We start from the raw sequence: 22,112 nt of genomic DNA, 5'->3' as shown, positions 1-22,112 counted from the left end.
CCGCCCAGGGCAGTCACCGCCCCATCGGACCGCAGCCGCCGCTGGAAGAACGCCGCCGAGGGAGCACCCACCAACAGTGAGTCCCTAGCGCCCGCTGCATTTAGCTGCAGCGGGCTTGATTATTTGTATGTATATAAAAGGAAACTCCTTACAGGTTCAAGATACACATTTCTGCAAACTAAATGGACATGTCAGGTTTGTAAGAAAATATGAAAGAAAAAAAAAGAGGGGCTAAGAATCACCCAAGCAGTACTAGTCTGTGCAGACATTGCCTCAAAAGTGGTGACAGAGCATAAAATACTTGAAATGTGCCATGACTTGCTGATTTGTAATGTTTTCCATATACAGAAATGCAGTCTTGGGAGGACATTGACCACATCTGAAATGATCCTGGCCACAATTTGAGCTGAGGTTTAACTCTATCTTGCACAATTTGTGATCTATCAAAAAGGGAATCTAGTGATGAGCCATCAAATATGGCTGATACGTTGCATGGGGCCACCAGGATGTTGCTGTTAGCAGAAATATGGAGTGATTTAAAGGACTAGAGTGCTTAACATTCCATTCCTTAATGTTTCCCTGAGGTCTGTTACTAATTAGTGGGAAAATCTGCAGAGGCAGCCCACTGGATTTTTTAAAAGTTGGAGGGGTACTGAAAAGACTGCAAACCACTCATGAAAGATGTCAGGGTGGTATTTAGTGGCTTCTAAAACTAGAAGGGGTTTAAACCCATGTGGAAGCAACAATCTTCTGTGAACTCCCTGTTAGGAGGGTTGCTATGTCTGGCTGAGAAATTCTTGCTATGTCTGGCTGAGAAATTCTTGGAGATTTGGGAGTGAATCCTAGGAAGGGTGGGGCTTGGGAAAGGACATCCACAGGATCCAATGCTCTAGGGGTCCATGGCCTTCCCCCTCTTACCTTTGTGGACTTGACCACAAATTAGGCTGCCTCCATCCAGAGGTGTGTGGGGGGGGGAGGAGCGAAAGAGGGCGAAGGGTGCAAGTGGTGATGTAACTTCTGGTGACAGGTCACTTCTGGGTGGCATGGCAGAGGTGCGTGGCCAGCCAACGTCACTTTCAGAGGTCCTCAAAGCCTGAACATTTATTTCAGAGGCTCCTCCAGTCAAAAGGTTGGAAAAGGCTGCTCCAGAGGCGGGCCTACAATCAATCATTTCCCTGCAGAAACTCACCTAAATAGTCTAGACATCAGTTGTAATTGTCTCCAGGCCTCACTTGAGAGGTTGGAGATCATGAATAAATGCTACGGTATAACATCTATTGGCCCCTATAAGACCCCGGAAGAGCCCATCTGGAATAAATAAAATCTGAAGGACTCCGACACTGATGCAGAATAAAATCAGAATCCAGTAACACCTTTAAGACCAACAAAGATTTCTTCAGGGCGTGAGCTTTCGAGTGCAAGCACTCTTCATCAGACTATGAACTCTCCTTACGCCGAGAACTGGAATCCTAGGCTTTAAAAAAATGTGTTTTAAATGTTAAGTTCATTGTTTTATTGGTCACTACCAATGTTTTAAACGTGTCTATTATGTTGAAAAGCGCCTCTTGTGGCGCAGGGTGGTAAGGCAGCAGAAATGCTGTCTGAAGCTGTCTGCCCATGAGGCTGGGAGTTCAATCCCAGCAGCCGGCTCAAGGTTGACTCAGCCTTCCATCCTTCCGAGGTCAGTAAAATGAGTACCCAGCTTGTTGGGGGGTAAACGGTAGTGACTGGGGAAGGCACTGGCAAACCACCCCGTATTGAGTCTGCCATGAAACGCTAGTGGGCATCACCCCAAGGGTCAGACATGACTCAGTGCTTGCACAGGGGATACCTTTACCTTTATTATGTTGAAAACCACCCAGAGCCATCACCTGGGGAGGACGGTCATATAAATCTAAATAAATGTGCCCTCCCCTGTGAAAAGGGGGAATAGGGAGACAAAATTGCTCCTCAGCCACGGAATGTACAGGGTGACCTTGCCACACCAGCTGGCTTCACCCTAACGAGCCGCACAGGGGAGTTGTGATGGAGAGAGGAATGATGCAGTCCACCCTTCGGTGGGTTAACATTGTAAACAGTCGGATTCTGCTCTTAGGGTATTCTGTATGTGCTCAGAGGCACTCCAGTGGGAATGACGATGTTCCAGGTTTGGAATGCAGGGCGCTCTACGCAGCCCGCGAGCTTCGGCTGCGTGGAAAGACAGGGCCGTGTTTATTTCCCATAATGCTCCGGATCAGCCGCTTTAAGGACGCTGCCCCTTTAAGGCGAGGCCGCGCGCCGCCCGCCCAGACAAAAGCCGGCGAAGCGGGCTTTTGCCCCCCTCCCTCAAGGTCCCGGATGCAGCGGCCCGTTACCATTGGCCACAGAAGGCGGGACCTAATCAGCAGCGACACACAAAATGGCGCCGCCGCCGCGCTCCTTTCTTGCGCTTACATAACGCGACCTACTCTCCTCCCTCCCTCCCGCGGGCCGCGCGCTCGCCCTCTCCACCTAACCTACCTCCCGCCCCTTTGGCATGAGGCGGGACTGACGTCCCCTTTCCCCAATCCCGCGGCAAAGCGGGTTTGCGCTCGTCCAACCGCAGTGCGAGGAAGAGCAGCGGCCGCGCCGGAGAGGGCGGAACGCGTCGACCAGCACACTTGAACACCCGTCCTATTTATTTTGCTTCCCCCCAACTGAGCACATCCCGCTCTGTCGGCGCACGCGCAGAAGGGAGGAGGCGCGCGAGCGAGCCGTGAGGGGTGGGGGGAGGGAGGGAGAGAAGGTCTGAGGTTTCGCCTGCCGGCTTCGCTCTCGCCCGCTCTGCCGGTGGGGGAGGGGCGTCGTCCGCCGGCCCGCCTTCCCGCCATTTTTCTGGGGAGGCGATGGCGCCTCTGCTGGGCCGAAAGCCCTTTCCGTTGGCCAAACCGCTGCCGCCTGCGGCGGGGGAGAAAGCCGAAGGACCGGAGGCGGCGGCGGCGGTGACGGCGACGGCCGAGGAGGAGAGGCCGCCGGAGCCGCGCTTCGTCATCCCCCACACGCAGGAGGTCTTCCGCACCAGCGAGTATCCTGCGGACGGCGATGGATTTTGGACAGGGAGGGTGGGAAGGGAGGAAGGGAGGGCCTGAGCGGCTCTTTCCGCCGTCCCGTTTTCTCCGCCGCCGCCTCTTGTTTACCTCAGGGCCTGAAGGGGGAGGGGCCGCCGTCTGGATCGCCCCCTCCCCCACCCCGCCCGCTCGGGGAGATCGGGCCCAGGGGGGAGGAGGGGGAGGCGAGCGGAGCCAGCCCCTCCCCCTCCCCCTCCCCTCTTCTCCCCCCCCCCTTCTCGGGCTCTTTGTTCTTCGCCTCCTCCCGAGTTGCTTTCGCCGCTCCCGGCCTGGGGGCTGCCCGGGTGACGTCGGCCAGGCCTTTTCTCCCCGCCGCTCTCGCAAGGCTCCCCTTTGCGTGGTTGCACCGGGACTTAGGGGCGTCCAAAGCGGGGGGGGGGACTTAGGGTGGGGGTCCGTCGCCTGCTTTGCTTGGCAGGGAGCCCCCTTGAGAGCGTCAAGTCGCGATCTCAAAAGTAAAGTGGGGCAGAGTTGTCGTCCCGTGGGGCGGGGGAGCAGAACGGGTTGCCAGCGGCCAGCTAGACATTTTTTTTTGTGTGTGGCAGGTTTAACGGGAGGGCAGAGGGGGCTGTTCAGTCGTTCATGATGCTGAGGATAGTGCTAGTAATAATAATATATTGTGGCTATTGATTCAAATGTTTCTGATCCCCTCTTCTCTTTCGTCATGCCCCCCCCCCAGTGTTTTAGCTGGAGCTTAAGGAGGCATAGCTCGTTCTGCTTCCCTTTGTCTTTATAACAGCCCTGTGTGGTATGGGTTTGATTTGGCAGGAATGGTTGACTCCTTGGTCAACCAGTGCAAGTGTTTGCTTGAACTCTGGTCTCTGATCTCAGTTTAGCATGTGAAACACTGCCCAATGCCACACTTTTTATTTATTTATTTGTGGGGTTCAGGGTGCTTTGAGTCAGCCATTTATTGTAATCCTTGCAAAGTACTGTACAGTTGGCTCCTGTTACGGCTGTTGGGACGGGGCAGAAGCAGAGTGGCGTAATAACACTTGCAAAAAGGAAACTTGAACCAGGATGTCTCTAGTCATAGTTCAATCATTTAGCTGCTCATCTATACCAGTACATTGTAATAATACTTAATATTTATCTGTTGCTTTCAGTGTTTGAAGCACTTTTTGCACATAACCACTTGGAATATAGGAAGAGCAGGATACAAATCCATTAATAAAAGTGTTAATTCTCAAAAGAGGCCTGCAAGGTAGGCTACCATTACATTTAGTAAGATGTACTATGTGTGGTGGTTAACCATGTGTGGTGGTTAAAGAGTAACTGGATAATATTGGGCTAGCCATGTCCTTTCAGCATAGCTTTCTTCTCAGGGTTGTTTTGATGGCAAAATGGAGGAGGGAAGAACCATGTACACTTCCCTAGGTGTTTTAGAGGGTGGGACCCAAATGTAAAGACTATGGCAGATGAAGAAGTAGCATTGAAAGTGTGCGGTTTGTAGAAGGGCATCTGATGAGTGGATTTCAACCCAGGACTTCCTGATTTGAAGCAAGTCCCTTAGTCACCATGGTACATATCCAGCGGTGGTGATGACTCCTCACATGTATGTTTCAGAGACAGGATGAGGTTGATAGCTTAGCTGTGTTGGTCTCAAATTAAAATCCAGAACACAGTCCACATAATGCTTTTTAAAAATCAGGACCAGCCAATGATATAACAGTGAAGGAGCAGTTTGGGTTTTCCAGAACTGTTTTTTTAAGCTGGATATTTCAAAATGAAATAAAAATCATTGGGAAAGGAAAATGCTAGTGCAGTGTGTCTTGGATGTTAGATGGCTGTTTCAAATGTTGCTGGTATCCAGTTACACCCAGTTTGAGCAAGATGCAATAAAACAATAAGAAAACAGAAATTCCAACAATGTTTCTGGTGTCTGAAATAGGAGGCATTCAAGGAACAGGCACTACTCAGTAGATGCCTTGTTTTCCTGAAACCCAACAGGGTGTTGGGTTAGCTCCAGGGTGGCTGCTCTGAGAACTTTATTAAGGGATTAGATATGTATAGCTAAACTATATTCATTTACAGTAGGTTAAAGGAGTATCCTAGATTCAGTTTGCCTCTGAATCAACTTCTTGATGCAAGCCACACATGGCTGGTTGCTGATGTGAATAGGATAATGACCACAATTGACCCACCTGAGAATATTGAAAACTGTTTTTATATGATCTTAATAAAGCCCCTAATTCAGATATGATCTGGTTTTGAATACTGGCTTGTGGGGCTTGCTAGTAGAGGAGGATACCTTGGAAGATTACTTCAGCAGCCAAGGAAAGTCAACAGAGAGCTGCTGGCAGATGACCGGGTGGCTCTCAAGGCTGTGTATTACTTGCTGCTCCTGAACGGTGCATACTCAGGATGAAGTGAGACCTACCTTGGGGACATGTCTCCAGGAGCAGCAGAGGAACTGGCTGGAAGAAGGCAGTGTGGGTGGAGAAAGCAGGAAAGTATAAATGGCAGGGTAGGAAATGGGGAGAGCTGGAGAGGCAGTAGAGGCACTAGCTCTTGGGGCAAACAGGGAAGTTGGTGAGCAAGGGAGTTTTTTTAAACGTCAGCTGCTTTTTAAAACAGCACATACATTGCTCATCCCACTGGCCACTGTTGGAGAGCAGTCCTTGGCCTCATTCTGCAAGGCAGGTCTTATGTCCTAGCTGATCTCTTCATGTCTTCCTGTGACGTTCCCTAGACCGTTTATGCACTGGAGGTTTCCTGCCAGGCTGCAGGCTGGAGTTTTAGTTGTGGCAGGTTGCCCCACTTCTTCCTGTACGCACACGGGGGAGCATTTGGCCCAGTGTGCCTGATCTGTCCCTGATTTTTGCTCCTGCATGGGAGCTGGGGCAGTGAAGTTCCCAGTGCGCAAACAGTCCTAGAGAAATTTCTTTTCCTTCCAGTACTAAAACTTGGTTGCCATGTGAAATTGACTAGATAAATATTCAGGGGGTACATCTTAGGGTACTTGATAGTGACCTTTGCTGTTGCTTGTAGTATTGGATTCTGTGCATAGTTTAAATGAAAGGAGCCTGCAGTTATAAGATGTGATGCCTTCAAAAAGGGGTTAGTACAAATTCAGGAGGCAATCGGTTTCTCAATGGATACCAGCCGGGATGCCTAAATGTGGTTTCCGTGTTTACTGGCAATCTACCTCAGTCAGATTCTGGGGACAATCAACAGGATGACGTCATCTCCCTTGCTCTGTTTGTGAGCATCTTGGAGGAATCTCATTCTCCACTCTCAGAATGCTGGATTAGATGGGCCTTTGGTCTGATTAAACCTTTTTTGTTAGTACTCGAAACTTAGTTCTTCTGTATCAACCACTGTACATACTTTAGTGGATCTTGGGATGGTGGCAGATTTGTTGTATGATGTAGCACCAGGAAACACTTGGCCACTGTTGACATATTTATTATGGTTAAAAGCCACTCTTGATGCTTTGCTTGGGAACACACTCACTATAGTGTATTTAGCAAACGTTTGCCCCAGACCCTTAGCTTGGTTTGGTCTAGTATTAAAAAGTCCTACTCCCTCCAATAAGTTTTGATATTTCAGTTGCCATTTCTGTCTGAACCTCCACTCACGATACGATGTTTAAGGAAAGCTGTGATGTAAGAAATAAATCACTAACAGCAAGTACTTTTTGCTGCTGTATTAAGTTCTGTAATCTTCAGCATGCAGATATGTTGCAGTTCTGCTGGCGCTACTCAGTATCAAAATGAATTAGATCCATATAGGCCTGGTTGTTGAATCTAGTATGGGCACAAGGAAAAAGCTTTGTGTTCTCTCCTTCGTTTTCCATTCTTTGTCTTGTGCCTAAGAGAGCCCCTTTCCCCGTCACTCAGCCCTCTACCCCACAAGTCCTCATCTGTCGGGTCATCATCTGCTATTCCTCAGTAGCCCTTTTTTTTTTCTCACAAGGGGTGGGGATGACAGGTGCAAGAAAAGGCTTTTTTTTGTTACGGGTCTGTAGCAAGGTTTGTGAAGCAGAAAGGGGGACTACTTAATAGGATAGTTCATTTACTGATTTTCATATTTAGTATGTTTTTTTAATGTTCAAAATCTGTTATGTGGAACTAGCGCTCTCTAATTCACGACCACCTACAGGGAACTGTACAGATAAGGCACAAATTGTCCACAGTAAGCATACTGGATATGTTTTAGTATTAGCTGCAATGAAATTCTAACTATCACAACAAGGTAGGGAGAAGTCACACGTGCCTGCAATAGAAGCTAGTAGTTCACAGGCTAGATTGGGATAAGGCAGGCTGCCTATATGTGTGTGTCAAGGAAGCAAAAATGTCGTAATAAAACAAGGTGAATAATGAAGTAATGGGTTTAAACTTCAAGTACAACGATATAGGCTAGATATCAGGAAAAAAAATTTCACAGTCAGAGTAGTTCAGCAGTGGAATAGGCTGCCTGTGGTGAGCTCCCCCTCACTGGCAGTCTTCAAGCAAAGGTTGGATACACACTTTTCTTGGATGCTTTAGGATGCTTAGGGCTGATCCTGCGTTGAGCAGGGGGTTGGACTAGATGGCCTGTATGGCCCCTTCCAACTCTATGATTCTATGATTCTATGAATACTTAATATCCATTTGCTGATTAGCTGATCATCTGTTATGTTGAAAGTGTGTATGTTGGGTTGATACTTGACATAAAGCAAAGCAATGAGTGCAATAGACACTGACTAAAATCTACTGTTCTGAAAGTTATTTGGGAATTTTGCAATAGTACATAACTACACAATGAAGTCATAGACATGTCAGTGATGTAAAAGAAGGCCTGTGATTAAGTCAGGAAATTAATCTGTGTGCTCAGACTTTGAAAATGGTTGTGGAGGAGTACATGCATTTATGTGCCATGTTTAAAGTCCTATGAAACTCACAAGTAGAAGTCCAAAAGTTTACTTATTTATTTATTATTTATTTGTTGGATTTCTATCCCGGTTCCTGTTCTCCCATCTTTTTGCTGGCCTCTTATGTCTCATTTTTCATTCACTGAATGCTCAATTAAAGGCTTAACTTTGGCTGCTAATGGCCAAATCAAATAGATGGGTGTTAACAGCCCTTCTGAAAGGGGCCTGGAGCCTGGTGGGTCTCTGTTGTGATCATTTTTTTTGACCTGGAACTGCTTGTTCAGATGCAGGCATGGAGAGTTTGGCTGTTGCCTTGAAACTTCTGGCTTCCAGTTTGTCTGCGCCACTCATAGAAATTGATGGTTTATTCAAAATTATATTTGTTTAAAAACAGATTTACCCTAAGTTCCCCCAAATTGCTCAAGGTGCTTTACAGTATGAAGTAAAATGAAAAATGTAAAAAAATAACAATAGTGGCATAGTGGAGTAAATATTCCAAAACCTGCCTCAAGTTACTCGCTCCTTTTATCCACGTAATAAATGGTGATGCTTGCAGTGGAGGCTGAACATTGGGCTGTGATCTACTTTGGTCTGTTGTTTTTGTGTGGGAGTGGTAATGAAGCAGGTAGCAATGAAAACTAAGTGGGTAGTGGTGGTATTTCTACTGCCATATAGGGAAGGTATATATATGGCATAAAATAACTATAGCTGAAAGCTCCTTGAGGCGGTGTGCGTTTATCATTCACATAGAGGTGATATCTGGCTGGCTTTCACCGCTGACTTTCTTTTACTGATTATATATGGCTACTTGTCCCCTCACTGCAATATTTTTTCCACTTGAAAACAAATCAAGTGTCTATGCATGGCGAAGTACTTGTTGTGGTTTCTTTGACAATCATGCCTGTGGCTTAGAAAATGCAGATTCTGGGGCTTCCTCCCCCAGCTCGGAGGCTAGGGTGACTCTTCTTCTGTGAAGTCACCTTTAATATATCCTACTGAATAGCTGTTGTCTCAGCACTGCTGTGCTGCTTCTGCATGAGTGCTACTTGTCCAGTGGTCCATAATTTTGTGTATAATTGTAAGCTGTCGTTCATGGTGCATGATTTCAAGTGCATTAGCATTATCTGTGTTTTTCCCTTTTGCTGTCTTTCTCCTTGCTGACCAATCTATATAATTTTATACAGTTCATCATGGTGGCCATGAAATCTTATGCTGCAAGAAATAACAACAGCTTTAATAACTTTATTTTTATAGCCCTTCCCAGTTGGCTCAGGGTGGGTTGGTCATAAAGTTGCCACAGCACCTTTCATCTTTGTGAGCATCCATGATGTGCAGTTTAATTTTGCTTTGGGCACTGCTTATTTTGCTGCAGTTCATCTTGAAGATTTCTGTTTACTGAATGCATTTGGCAAACTTAGAATAGGAGCGATCCCGTTGTAACTTCTATACACACAATGGCATCAAGTGCAGCATATGTCCTTGAAGCAAGTTTCCTATAAGTTAAAAATTATCCCAAGCATGAAGCTTCTGTGTAGCCTTGGCACTTGCAGTTCCAGTGGTTCTTTCTTGAACTGGCATTTGAATTTCCTGTATGCTTGTGTTAGATCTGTGTTTATGCAGTGTTTATAGCATCTGTGTATCTGTACTAGTGGGTGTAGTGGGTGTTTTTTTCATGTGTGAGGATGAGCTCCAGTTCTTGTACCTTGTTTTCCTGAGCTGTTGCTCCTTCAGAGAGTATGAAGCACGGCTGGAGAAGTATAACCAACGAATATGGACTTGCAAAAGCACAGGAAGCAGTCAGCTGACACACAAAGAAGCCTGGGAGGAAGAGCAGGAAGTTGCAGAGCTGTAAGTAGCGATGTCCGAGGCATCTGTTTTTCGAGAGAGGTGCATGTTCTCTGTGTAGGGATGGTGGCGTATATGGCTGGGAGCACTGTGCTGTGACAAGTCGGGATGAGTCACGGTTGAGTAAAGCTTCACAAGAAATGAGTCCCCCTTTCAACTGCCTGGGGAAAAGGATATCTCTTTGAAGACTACTGAAATTTCCTAATAGTACATATTTGGTAAATCTGCATACATCAAACTGAGTTTAGGGCTGATGTGATACAACGTTCTCCCACCAGAAAATATTCCTACCTATGGCTTTCTGTTCAACATGCTGTTTTTTTTAAACCAAGGAAATGTTGTAGCGTTAGGGCTCACAGTCCCCTCTGCGTATGCAACAGCATGGTACAGAAAAGATCAGTCCAAATCTCTGTCTTGTTGAAATCGCAGGTACAAGCTGTAAAAGAAAATCTGGGAGGTAGCTGCTTGTAAAATGATGTATATGCAGTAAACTTGATTGTTCATGAGAATTAGGCTGCAGATTTCCACTTGTCTTGTGAGAGGCTGTGAATCTCATTGTTCATATTTTTGTAGTTAAATAATACAGAAGTGGATTTCGGTCTGCATAATACCCAAAAAGAAATACTTGAAAAGGATTCCTTCTATATAAAATGAGAACTGCTAGCAGTTTGATTAAATGTCTTTATTTAGATCCAAGGAACTTGCCATATAATTGTTTATATAATAACTGGTATTATCATTGGTTGAAAAATGATAGGGACTTTTGAGAGTCTCTGCTTATGTTGAATTAATGTCATTGTTCCTGACAGCGTGCAGTTTTAACTGATTGTGCTCTCTGTTCATTCTTGTAATCTGCATGTATCTGCCAGCTTGAAGGAGGAATTCCCAGTCTGGTACGAGAAACTTGTCTTGGAAATGGTCCACCATAACACAATCTCCTTAGAGAAGTTGGTAGACAGTGCCTGGCTGGAGATCATGACCAAGTTTGCTGTAGGAGAAGAGTGTGACTTTGAGGTAAGGCCTCCAGTTGAAAAAAGTGAGCAAGCATAAATGATCTGTGGTCAGTTGCTCATAGAAAGGTAAAGAGAAACAAATAAATGTATTCCAAAGTCATTTTAGTAATTTTTAGACTCGAAATCTCTGTGTTGGGAGAAGAGAAGGGGAAATGCTTCATGCTTTGAAGTTCAAGATAGTTGGCAGGATGAGCAAATGAACCCTGTGGCATCCTTAGCATGAGCAGGTCCTCTGTCTAGTTTCAATTTATCCTCCTATTCCACTCAGGTTGGGAAGGACAAAGTTCTGCGAGTGAAGGTGGTGAAAATACATCCTCTGGAAAAGGTGACAGAAGAAGACGCTGCTGAGAAGAAAGCCAATGGAGCTTGCGATTCACCCTCCAGTGACAAAGAGAATTCTAGCCAGGTAGTCCAGGACAACCAAAAGGAGCTGGCTTTGAAGGAAGATGAGAACAGAAGAGAGAGTCTGAGTGAGTAACAAGCCACAGCCAGTATGGTGTAGCGGCTAAGAGCAGTGGCCTCTAATCTGGAGAACCAGCTTTGATTTCCTCACTCCTATACATATAGGTAGCTGGGTGCCCTTGGGCTAGTTGATCACAATTCTCTCAGAGATCCCTCAGCTCCACCTACTTCATAGGGCCCCGGGTGGATGTGTACACAGCTGTTTCCCAACAGGGATCCCAAGAGGGATATTCTGCACAATCGTGCCACTTCTGGGGTTTCTCGGAGCCTGAAGAATGTTTCAGGGGGTTCTCAATGGTAAAAGTTGAGAAAGGCTGCTCTAGGGGAAGCAGTCTTGGTGCAGTTTCATGTACTGGTACTTAAGACAGCAATCTTAGAGGGACACAACATATGGAGCTTTTCTTGGGAAAAATGTTAAAGTTGAACAAGGAAGATAGTGTATTTCTCTTAGTAGGCATTGTAATTGTTGGGGCACGCTTGTAAGTTCATAAATTCTTGCTGACTAAATGACAACAGTCTTTTGATTGAATATGCTTCTAAGATATGCAGGCAGCAGCGTACCTCACTGACCAATGGCACTTGAACAAGCTGCTGAACTTTATTAACTCTTTAGTGAAATGTTTTGTCAGGTCTGTGCCTAACCTCTCCTGTGGGAACTCTTTGAGCAGACAGACAAGACTGCAGGTTCCTTTAGTATTGAGACGAGCCCCTGTCCATTTCTGGGCGATCTGTGCTTCAGTGGTGCTTCTGTTAATTCTTAAGCATTTGTTAATCCCAGGTCTGCGGCAGTGCTGCATTGCTAACTGCGCTTCTTTCGTTCTTGGTCAGGTGACCGCGCACGCAGGTCTCCGCGGAAACTGCCTACATCTTTGAAGAAGGACGAGAAGAAATGGGTTCCTCCAAAGTTCTTGCCCCACAAATACGACGTTAAGCTGCAGAACGAAGACAAGGTGAAGGAATTATTCGTGTTGTTTCTCCTATGCAGTTCGGATAGCGAATTAAGGAGGCTGACTGAGTTGGCAAGCAGAGTTCAAAGCAGCTCATATTAATGATAATACCACCTAAGCCTGTGATGCGGCTGTTGGGCCAAGGAGTGCTTAAAAGTAACTGTGTCTATTTTAAACAGCAAGGCCTAAAGCCAGTGGCTGGCTAAAAGCATGCTGCCCTTATGGGAGCTACTGACTAAAGAACAGATACTAAAGCCTTTCTTTCTCTGTCCTTCAAGATCATCAGCAATGTGCCAGTAGACAGCTTAATTCGTACCGAGCGGCCACCAAACAAGGAGATTCTGCGTTACTTCATCCGGCACAATGCGCTTCGGGCTGGGATGGGTGAGAATGCCCCCTGGGTGGTTGAGGATGAATTGGTGAAGAAATACTCCCTACCCAGCAAGTTTAGTGACTTCTTGCTCGACCCCCATAAGGTAAGAGCCATACGGGTTGTGGGGTGGCGAAAGAACAGAAGAGTGGCCAGTCTTGATCTTCTGCTAAGTGGGATCTGACGCCTACATTTTCTGATGCCTTTCCCTTTCTGCAAAGCAGGCCCTTGAAAACCCCTAAGAGCCAGTCATGTGTTTGGGATGGTTTAAAATGTTTACTCACTACCATGTTTAATGATGCTAAGGATAGCCCTGACCTGGATAGCCCAAGCTAGCCTGATCTCAGAAGCTAACCAGGGTTGGCCATGTCAGTCTTTGGATGGGAGACCACCAGGGAATGCTAGGGTGGGTATACGGAGGCAGGCAATGATAAACCACCTCTTGCCTTGAAGGATCCCAAGCTGTGGCTTGACGTCATTAAAAAAAGTGTAAAATTGCTCTGTGTTGGAGTTCTTAACTCTAATTCTGCTGTAGATTCTTTAAAATGCCAACTTCATAGTAGGAAGCGGGTGTAAGCTAGGCAGATTCTCTATTTTTATCCTCACAACACCCCTCTGAGATAGTTAGACTGATAGCGTATGACTGGCCCAAAATAACCCAGTGAGCTTCTGTGGAGGAGTAGGCATTCAAACCTAGGTCTCCCAGATTCTGAAGATGCCATGATGTGCACACAGCACATCCTGATGCTGTCCAAAGTTCTTTTTCCAGAGATGTGAAATAAGGGTGTTGTATCTTCTTGGCCGTAGCATATTTCTCTTCCTTTGCACAATTTTCTGTCTTGAAATTTTCCCCTTGTGTATAAATTATTGTACAGTCTGCTGTGATTATGAGTGTCTTTGTCTTCTGTACTCCTGTTTTTCCATGTTAATAATAAATAAGAGGCCACTTTGGGTAATTCAGAATGCTTCATTCAGATCTCCGCAGGGACGACTGAGTGAGTTGTTTAACATCTAGCAGACTGCTGCAGTTGGGGGCGGGAGGGGGGAGTCTTGCTGTAACTGACCTATATCAGCATCAGTTTTGTGACAAGGGAAATAAATAACAGCAAGCAAAGAATGGCAAAATCTGGACTGTTATCAGACTTTCTTTCCTGTTCAGGGATTGCAGTCAAAATGATTATGATTACAAGTAAATAAAACAGAAATATTTTGTACCTTGTGTGTTACGTTACTGTATATGGTGTTTGCTCTTTTATAACCTGGATGTGTCAGCCACCCAGAACAAGCATGTGGTTAGGTAAATGAGTTTGTGTTGCTCCTGGAGCTATATGTTTACAGTGTGTTCCTAGTTGGGAATGGCTTCACTATTTTTGGACAGGCTACATCTTCAATTGGTATGATTTTGTACATGGTTTCATGCCCATTGACCCAAGACTGACATTTGGTGGCACTTTAGCAACTCCCAAAAGCAACTGTTTTGTTAATTTCCCCCAAACAAGTGCTTACCTCCTTCCTCTTTTTCAATTTCAGTACCTAACTCTCAATCCTTCAACCAAGAGGAAAAGCTCTGCATCGGGTGATCAGAAGACTTCCAAGAAATCCAAATCCGATGGCTCTTCTCCAGGCCAGGGATTGAACCCTTCGCTATGGTGCAGTGTGCAATTAAAGAAGTGTCACATGGGCTCCCCACTGAAAGTCAAAAACTCCAAAAACCCTAAATCCCCCGCAGAGGAGTTAGAGGAGGTGATGCAAATGATGTCATCTGGTAACTTCAGCAGGAAGCGGCTGGGGAAGTCCCTGGACCCAAAGCAGAGAAACAAAAAGCTAATGAATGGGCAGAAGTCTTCAGGGAAATCCAGATCCCCCAAAAAGGACCCCAAGATGAAAATGAAGCAGATGACATTGCTGGACATGACAAAGGGCACCTCCAAGGTATCAAGAGCACCAAGGAGTTCGGGGGGGACTCCCAGATCTTCCAGTAAACCCCCAAAGCACCTCCCACCAGCAGCACTCCACCTCATTGCTTACTACAAGGAGAACAAAGACCGCGAGGACAAGAAAAGTGCCCTTTCCTGCATCATTTCCAAGACTGCCCGGCTGCTCTCCAGCGAGGATCGAGCCCGACTTCCAGAGGAGCTGCGGGGTATTGTGCAAAAGCGCTACGAACTGCTGGAGCACCGGAAAAAGTGGGCCTCCATGACCGAGGACCAGCGGAAGGAATACATGAAGAAGAAGCGAGAGAAACTGAAGGAGAAACTAAAGGAGCGAGCCAAAGAGCGGCGGGAGAAGGAGATGATGGAGAAGCTGGAGAAGCAAAAGCGATACGAAGACCAGGACCTCAAAGGGAAGAACCTGCCTACCTTTAAACTGGTGGACACACCAGAAGGTCTTCCCAATACCCTCTTTGGGGATGTGGCCATGGTTGTGGAATTCCTCAGCTGCTATTCAGGACTCCTTCTGCCAGACGCTCAATACCCCATTACTGCAGTCTCCCTCATGGAAGCTCTTTGTGCAGAGAAGGGAGGGTTTCTGTACTTGAACAGAATTCTGGTCATTCTGTTGCAGACCCTCCTGCAGGACGAGATTGCAGAAGACTACCGTGAATTGGGGATGAAGCTGTCGGAGATCCCCCTGACTCTGCATTCAGTTTCCGAGCTGGTCCGTCTTTGTCTCCGCAAGTCAGACGTGCAGGAGGAAAGTGTTGCCTCAGAGCTCGCAGAGGAGAACAAAGACCTGGCAGCCTTTGAGGACAACGAAGTGCAGGATGAGTTCTTGGAAAAACTGGAGACCTCAGAATTTTTTGACCTGACCTCTGAGGAGAAGCTGCAGATTCTGGCGGCGCTCTGTCACCGGATCTTGATGACCTACTCTGTGCAGGACCATGTGGAAGCAAAACAGCAGATGTCAGCTGAGCTGTGGAAAGAGCGGCTGGCGATGCTGAAAGAGGAGAACGACAAGAAGAGGGCGGAAAAGCAGAAGCGGAAAGAGATGGTGGCCAAGAGCAAGGAGAATGGCAAGGAGGAGAACGGCCTGGGCAAGGGGGAGAAGAAGAAAGTGGAGATGGAGAAAGCGGTGAAGGCGGAGCAGCGGGCAGAGATAGAAGCTGAGGACATGATCAGTGCTGTCAAGAGCAGGAGGCTGCTGGCCATCCAAGCCAAGAAAGAGAAGGAGCAGCAGGAGATTCAGTTGAGAGGTAGTTAAGTGGGGTGTGTAAGATCTAGAAGAGCCACAGATGAATTGAGGGGTGGTAACTGAGGCAAATCATACTCCATTACCATGAGACCTAGATTGTCAGGTTCTGCAGCATCCTAGAGAAAAGCAGGAGTGGGGTGGGTTGAACTTTTGTCAATCATAATTGTTCTGAGGGGAGCCTTGATGCTGCTTGGACACAGAAACATGCAGCTGTGAGCCATGTACCCAGATATGTCCCCCTTATATGTGTTGACCATAGGAGTTCTTCCAGCTGGCAATGCTATCATACTGTTTGTCAACCTGTCTTGATTTTCAGGGTAGCCTAATTGCCAATTCCCACTCTACCCATGACGAAGCATTGAAAGGGTGAGGAAATACCTGTGTCTGACTTGCATAGGAGTACAAATGTGCTTAAAGGAAATACTAGTCTAAGCCGACTTCACACATGAGGGTACACTGCTTGCTGTCCAGCAAACTAAATGTGTGAATGGATTCTGTTGAAAAGGGTTGTTCGGACAGAAGTCAGATGGATGCTTTTTTTACCAGTGCAGAACAGACATGTGCAAAGCAGCGCTAACTTACATGGTCAGCATCCCCCTCTGAAATTCATGTGGTGTGGCGTTGTTTGTGTGATTTTATTGTGTTGTCATTATTTTGTGAGCTGCCTTTAGCAGGGCTGTGAAGAGGCACCATGTAAACCTTTGAGGTGGCTTGCAAAATAAAGATGACATATATAACAGAAATAATAAAATTGCTGCTAAGCAGCCTAAAATGAGACAGAATCTTGCTATGTGGTTAGCCTGTCAGCTAGCCTGTGGCCTGTCAGCCACAAGAATGCCGATCTTGCCTACAGGAAGGAGGACCTAACAACCTTTTTCCCCCTCCCCATCAGTAAAACTTGAAAAAGAAGCAGAAGAAGAGAGAATCCGCAAGCATAAAGCTGCAGCTGAGAAAGCTTTCCAGGATGGCCTTGCCAAAGCTAAGCTGGTCATGCGGAGGACGCCAATAGGCACAGACCGTAACCACAACAGGTACAAAAGAGGGAGGTGGCTGTGAGGGCACCACACTTTCAAAGATGGGTGGTGAGTTGCTGAGTACTGTGGCTGATATTATGTCCTTTTTGGCTATACTTGAGGCTTTGTGCTTTGTAGGACTGTTCAGGCCATTGGATTTTTCTGGTCTAGAGAGGCTGCTCTAGAATAGCAACAAGGTGGCTTGACCCATCTGTAGCCATTTGCACTTTTCTCCGAAAATTGTCATCCCAGCAATTTGGCTTTTGTCGAGGGAGGTGGGGGATTGGTTTTCGCTTCTCTCATACGTGATGTGTGGTTTCTCTAGGTACTGGCTCTTCTCTGATGAGGTTCCTGGTTTATTCATAGAGAAAGGTTGGGTGCACGATGGTATAGACTATAATTTCACACCTCCCCCTGTGGAGGAGGAAGAGGAGGAAGAAGAGGGGGATGAAGATGAGGAGGAGGAGGAGGATTACCAACAAAGTAAGCTGGAGCATGTTTCTTGCTGTTTTGGGCCCGTAGCTGAGTATCAGCCTTGTATTGTGAATGCCAGCGCCAAAAATAAAGTAGAATGTTAAACTCAAAAATGTTAGCTGCTTAGGGATCGGTTTCATGGCAGTCTGATACAGCGTCCTGTGAAGTTTGAGGTTTTGGCTGCCTTTCCAAAGCGAACAACATTTGTTCATAGCCTTAGGTTTTGTCTCATTCAAAATAACAGAGAGAAATCATGTTTCAGCATTTGACAGCTTCCAGTGTATAAATCTTCACTGATACTGTGGCAGCGCAGAAACAGTGGCACATGTCTTGTTGTATGTAAGACACTATTCCAATACTGTGGTCAGCATTCTTGGTGAACTAGTACCTTTGGCTCTTCCCTTTCTTTGGGAGATGGAATCAAACTATGATACTGGCCTGTTAATCAGACTGCCTTGAGTTTTTCAGGCCACTATAGCTAGGTTTTGCCTTTGCTCTGAAATGGTAACGGGCAGTAGAGGCTTTCTGGATGGGACTGCCTCATAGCTTTTTTGTTTGGTGTTCACAGATATACAGGATTCCCTGGTGGAAGGCAGTGTACTGAATGTTCCACAGGGAGCTTTGCACGTCCTGGAAGTCCCCATTGAGACCACTATCCCCAAACAAGGACAGAATCTATGGTAAGCTCTTTGACTGCGGGTGGGAATGTTTGCTGTCATGCATGCTGTCATCCTGAACTGGTGGCAGTTGTATTTGAGACATCGATGTCTGAACATGATATGACAAATGTACAAGTGGGGAGTTGTTTGCATCTCTTTGTGGGCATAATATTAGAAAACTCCCTTGAATGCACCCAAGCACAGAAACAGACCCAATGAGCAGCCCACCTAGAGTGGCTTTGTTTTCATGTATGCTGTTTGTTGTGGGTTTTGCGGGGGGGGGGGGGAATGGGACCATGCCTCTATGCTTCTGAGGTCATTTTCCAACTGCTTTCAGCCACAGTTCTCAGCTGTTGAAATGGCAAATCTTAGGGTGCATCCTTCTGATGTCCCAGTTAATGTTTCTGGCATGCTAATGCTGCTGAATCAATGGCTTAGAGTGGGGTTAACCTTTTCAAGATGCTGTTGTCCGTGGCAGCTTGAGAGTCACATTGTGTGCATCCTGTATCTCATCATCTGATGAAATAGGCAAACTGGTGCCACCTGTATTCTTTGCAGAGCTGTTAATTTCTTGTGCATATTACTCTTAATAAACTGTTTAATCTCTCACTTGACTTGGTTTGATCTAGTTACCGCTAGCCTATGAACTGTTGATACTTCAGAGCTATATCGAATCACATTCTGGGTGAATTGCTTTATCAAGTTGGACTCTTGTACTCTGATTAATTGTAACATTTATGAAAAATGCCTGAAGTTTCGTAGAATGTGGAACCCTTCCCTTGAAGGGCATAAGTCATTCTCTCTCTCTCTCTCTCTCTTCAGCTGTAGTGGGGAGTTTTCCTCCACCAGAGGCATTCCACTTTCAGATTGTGGTGCTTGTATACTTCTCCACCAGCAGGGGGCAGTTGCCAGCAATAGTGAGGTCATGCCCCAGGTGTAGGGTCCAGAACAAGAGCCTAGAATTCTAGTTGTTCCCCCTGCCCCAATTTAGTTGATTAAAATGATTAAGTGCTTAAGTATGTCAAAACAAAAGAGCAATTTGGCAAGCTCCAAATTTGTTGGGAGTGATAGGTGTGAGCTATATGCCGAGACATAAGGTGATAGTTCTGTTATTTTTTGCTTACATGTGTCCATGAGGTAGGCTTTTGAAACCAGCTCTCTGAAACCAGCTATCAGTGCTTATAAGGCTTGTCATGGCTACTTGCAGTGTGATTCCAGTTCCAGCTTGCTTGCCTCCTTGTAGATGGATTTTTATTACTTCTGACACTGGCATTGATCTCATCTTCAGGTTTCTCTGCGACACCCAGAAAGAACTGGATGAGCTCCTAGATTGCTTGCATCCACAGGGTATCAGAGAGAGCCAGTTGAAAGAACGGCTGCAAAAAAGGTGGGGACATTGTCTTCTTTTGTAGGAAACCACCCGCCCATTGTACAAAACCACCCACATTGAGGTTTCCTTAACATTTAATTTATTTTATTTATTTATTTGGCTTACATACTGCCTCTCCCTGCGAAGTCTCGTGGCAAGGGCTTCTTGAATGATGCAGTACTTCCATGTACTTTTTGCAAGGGTGGGAAAAGTTTTCCCTAGATGGTCAGGTATATTTTGTGTGTCATATGTAAAAATATTAACGTAATGAAACTTTTGAAGCCATGGAGAAAACCCAATTTTTTTCCTGTTTTCACAGGGGGCAAATGAGTTTTGGTGAAGAGTGAAAGTTTTATGATACTTTCCTGTTAAATTATTTGTTTAATTTAACAACATCAAATGCATCGTTGATGGCTTAGCAAATGAAATGGTGCTGACTGAAATACTTACAGAAATTAAAAATATAAATGCCTTAGTTTTGTAGTAAATGCTGCAAATATACCCAGTACTAGAGAGCTGCAGATTGCATTTTAAGCTACATGTGATAACAAACACCCTTAGTCATCTGAGAAGCAGTAAAAACTAAAAGCTGAAATTAGAAGCCAAATTTTGTAGAAAAGAATATTATTTGCATAAGAAGAGTAGTAGCATTAGGTAGCATTATATTTGGCTCAGTTTTATGTTGAAAACATTGAACTTTCTTATACACTTTTGTACATTATAGCATATTGTTGACCTCTATTCTAAAGGTCCTTATTCAGACAGGTTAGCTGGTGAGCTGGTTCTTAATAATAAGCAGAAGGTATTACCTGAGGCCCAGTCCGGATCTTCAGTCTGTCTCATCCTCTCCCACAGGTACCAAGACATCACACATTCCATGCACTTGGCTCGGAAGCAGAACCTTGGCTTGAAGTCCTGCGATGGCAACCAGGAATTGCTGAGCTTCCTCCGCAGTGACCTCATTGAGGTTGCCACACGACTGCAGAAGGGGGGCCTGGGATACATCAGTGAGGCAGAGTTCGAAGCCAGGGTAAAAACAAGCATTGGGGATCAATTGGGGGTGGGGGGTGGGGAATACAAACTTATTCTAATTCACATACGCCTGCTTGATTGCCTGTTACCTTTTTTGAGGGAGAGAGGCTCAGGGCTTGGCATTGGGGAAAGACCTTTCTCTGGGAGGACCAGTGTGGACTAGGGTCTGGGGTCAGCTATTGCAAACCTTACTCTGCCCTGGAATCTTGTTGGGTGGCCTTGGGCCAGGCTCATACTCTTACAGTGCTATAAAATGTGAGCTGTTCTGTGTCTCCATTAGGGTGGAAAGCGGGGTATAAAGCAGGGGTGCCATGTGCTGGCAGGGGCTCGTGGGAATTGTAGTCCATAGACATTTGGAGAGCCACTGGTATAAAATAAAACAATTGAATAACCACTGCAGGTCAGACAGCGCTAAGCTAGATGGACCAGTGGCCTGACACTGTATAAGGCAACTTCATATTTTCCCTACCCTATGAAGTAAAAGCAGTTGAACTAACTCTCTCCCTGGGCATTTGTGGCAGGGAAAGTCTTGCCTGGATCCTGAATGACCTAGCCACTGATGTTTTGGTGTGTTACTTTTCCTGCTGGACTCAAGCAATTCTTTATACTCTTTGACTAGCATTGTTCTTGATCTTTAAATACAGAGGGATCCTAACATCTGCCTGCTCAGGTTGTTGAGCCCTCAAGGCTCTTGCTGCATTGGGGCTTCCAGTAGTAGAGGGGAAACAATCCTCCAGGCAGCTTCTGTCAGCCAAAGCAGATGTGCAGGAACAGCTGCTGGCCACAGGGCACAGAGCATTATTAGCAGATTTTTTGCCTACTGAACTGAAGCCTTGAGCCTCTGTAGTCTTCCTTAGTATAGGGCATAGGGACGCATAGCTGAGAGACAATAGCCTTGACCTCTCCTAAGTTGTAGGCAGAGTCTCCCTTTCTACCAGTTGCAAAATGGAATGGAACTCTTTTGTTTAGGGCCCGTTGAGAATTGAGCCTTTCAACATGGTGGCAAGAGAAAAAGAGTGCCTTTATGTTTTTTGATCAGGTTTGTTCACTGGACAGTCTGAAGGACTTTGGGGAGTGCGTGATCGACCTCCAGGCCAGTGTCATTAAGAAGTTCTTGCAAGGGTTCATGGCACCCAAACAGAAGAGGAGGAAGCATCAAGGAGAAGACTCCGCTTCCAAGGCTGAGGAGGTTGATGAGGAGAAGAGAGTAGCGGAAGAAGCCAAGGTCTGGTATTAAACTTTCTGGACATCTTAGGGTAGAGGTGGGGAGGGCAGTGGTGGTTACTGCCTGCCTGGGAGGGAGGAGGAATCCCCTTCCTGCCGACTACTGGCAGCCAAGTCTTTTGAAAAGATGGCACTTCTTTAAAAAGTCAAAAATGCAAGATTGACCGATTGCATGAATATGTCTGTTACTTCCCTCCTTCCTGGAAGCTCCTTTGGCTGTTTGTACGTAGCTGTTGGTCCCTCCTGTTCATTGTCTTCAGACTGGGAGGGAAATGGAAGAGCACAGGGTAACAGGGGTGGGGGTGTTCAGTTGCTGTGTTTGCTGAGCTATTTGGAGCACTGTGAAATAGCCCCATTTCTAAACTCCCTGGCATCCTGAGTGGGTATCTTGCTGGCGATTCGGCTGGACCACGCTCTTTATTTTCCATCTTTATTATAGGAGAAGCTGAAAGGAAGCAAAGGCTTTCTTTGTAGTGCTTGGGAAGCAGGATGCTTTCCCACAGCATAGGGGAGCAAAACCTGCCAACAGCTTCTGCAGGTTTATCTTGGCCCAAGTGTCTTAAGAGCAAAA

At 46.1% G+C, this 22,112-nt stretch overlaps 1 protein-coding gene across 1 annotated transcript in view; it reads left to right on the top strand.

The window, feature by feature from the left end:
- The first annotated feature begins 2,624 nt into the window (after window positions 1-2,624).
- Window positions 2,625-22,112, top strand: part of BAZ1B (bromodomain adjacent to zinc finger domain 1B) — a 28,995-nt gene continuing 9,507 nt past the window's right edge. The window contains exons 1-13 of the mRNA XM_077312595.1: window positions 2,625-3,043; window positions 9,673-9,789; window positions 10,656-10,800; window positions 11,068-11,269; window positions 12,090-12,211; window positions 12,487-12,684; window positions 14,109-15,771; window positions 16,663-16,801; window positions 17,109-17,266; window positions 17,826-17,937; window positions 19,205-19,303; window positions 20,141-20,315; window positions 21,357-21,542. Coding sequence (XP_077168710.1) covers window positions 2,865-3,043; window positions 9,673-9,789; window positions 10,656-10,800; window positions 11,068-11,269; window positions 12,090-12,211; window positions 12,487-12,684; window positions 14,109-15,771; window positions 16,663-16,801; window positions 17,109-17,266; window positions 17,826-17,937; window positions 19,205-19,303; window positions 20,141-20,315; window positions 21,357-21,542 — 3,495 coding nt within the window. The 5' untranslated portion in view covers window positions 2,625-2,864. The remainder of the gene's footprint in view (window positions 3,044-9,672; window positions 9,790-10,655; window positions 10,801-11,067; window positions 11,270-12,089; window positions 12,212-12,486; window positions 12,685-14,108; window positions 15,772-16,662; window positions 16,802-17,108; window positions 17,267-17,825; window positions 17,938-19,204; window positions 19,304-20,140; window positions 20,316-21,356; window positions 21,543-22,112) is intronic.

This window comes from Paroedura picta, chromosome 15, assembly GCF_049243985.1.
Source record: "Paroedura picta isolate Pp20150507F chromosome 15, Ppicta_v3.0, whole genome shotgun sequence".
NCBI lineage: Eukaryota > Metazoa > Chordata > Lepidosauria > Squamata > Gekkonidae > Paroedura > Paroedura picta.
The sequence above is the reverse complement of the archived record's forward strand: the minus strand, read 5'-3'. Positions and strand labels throughout refer to the sequence as shown.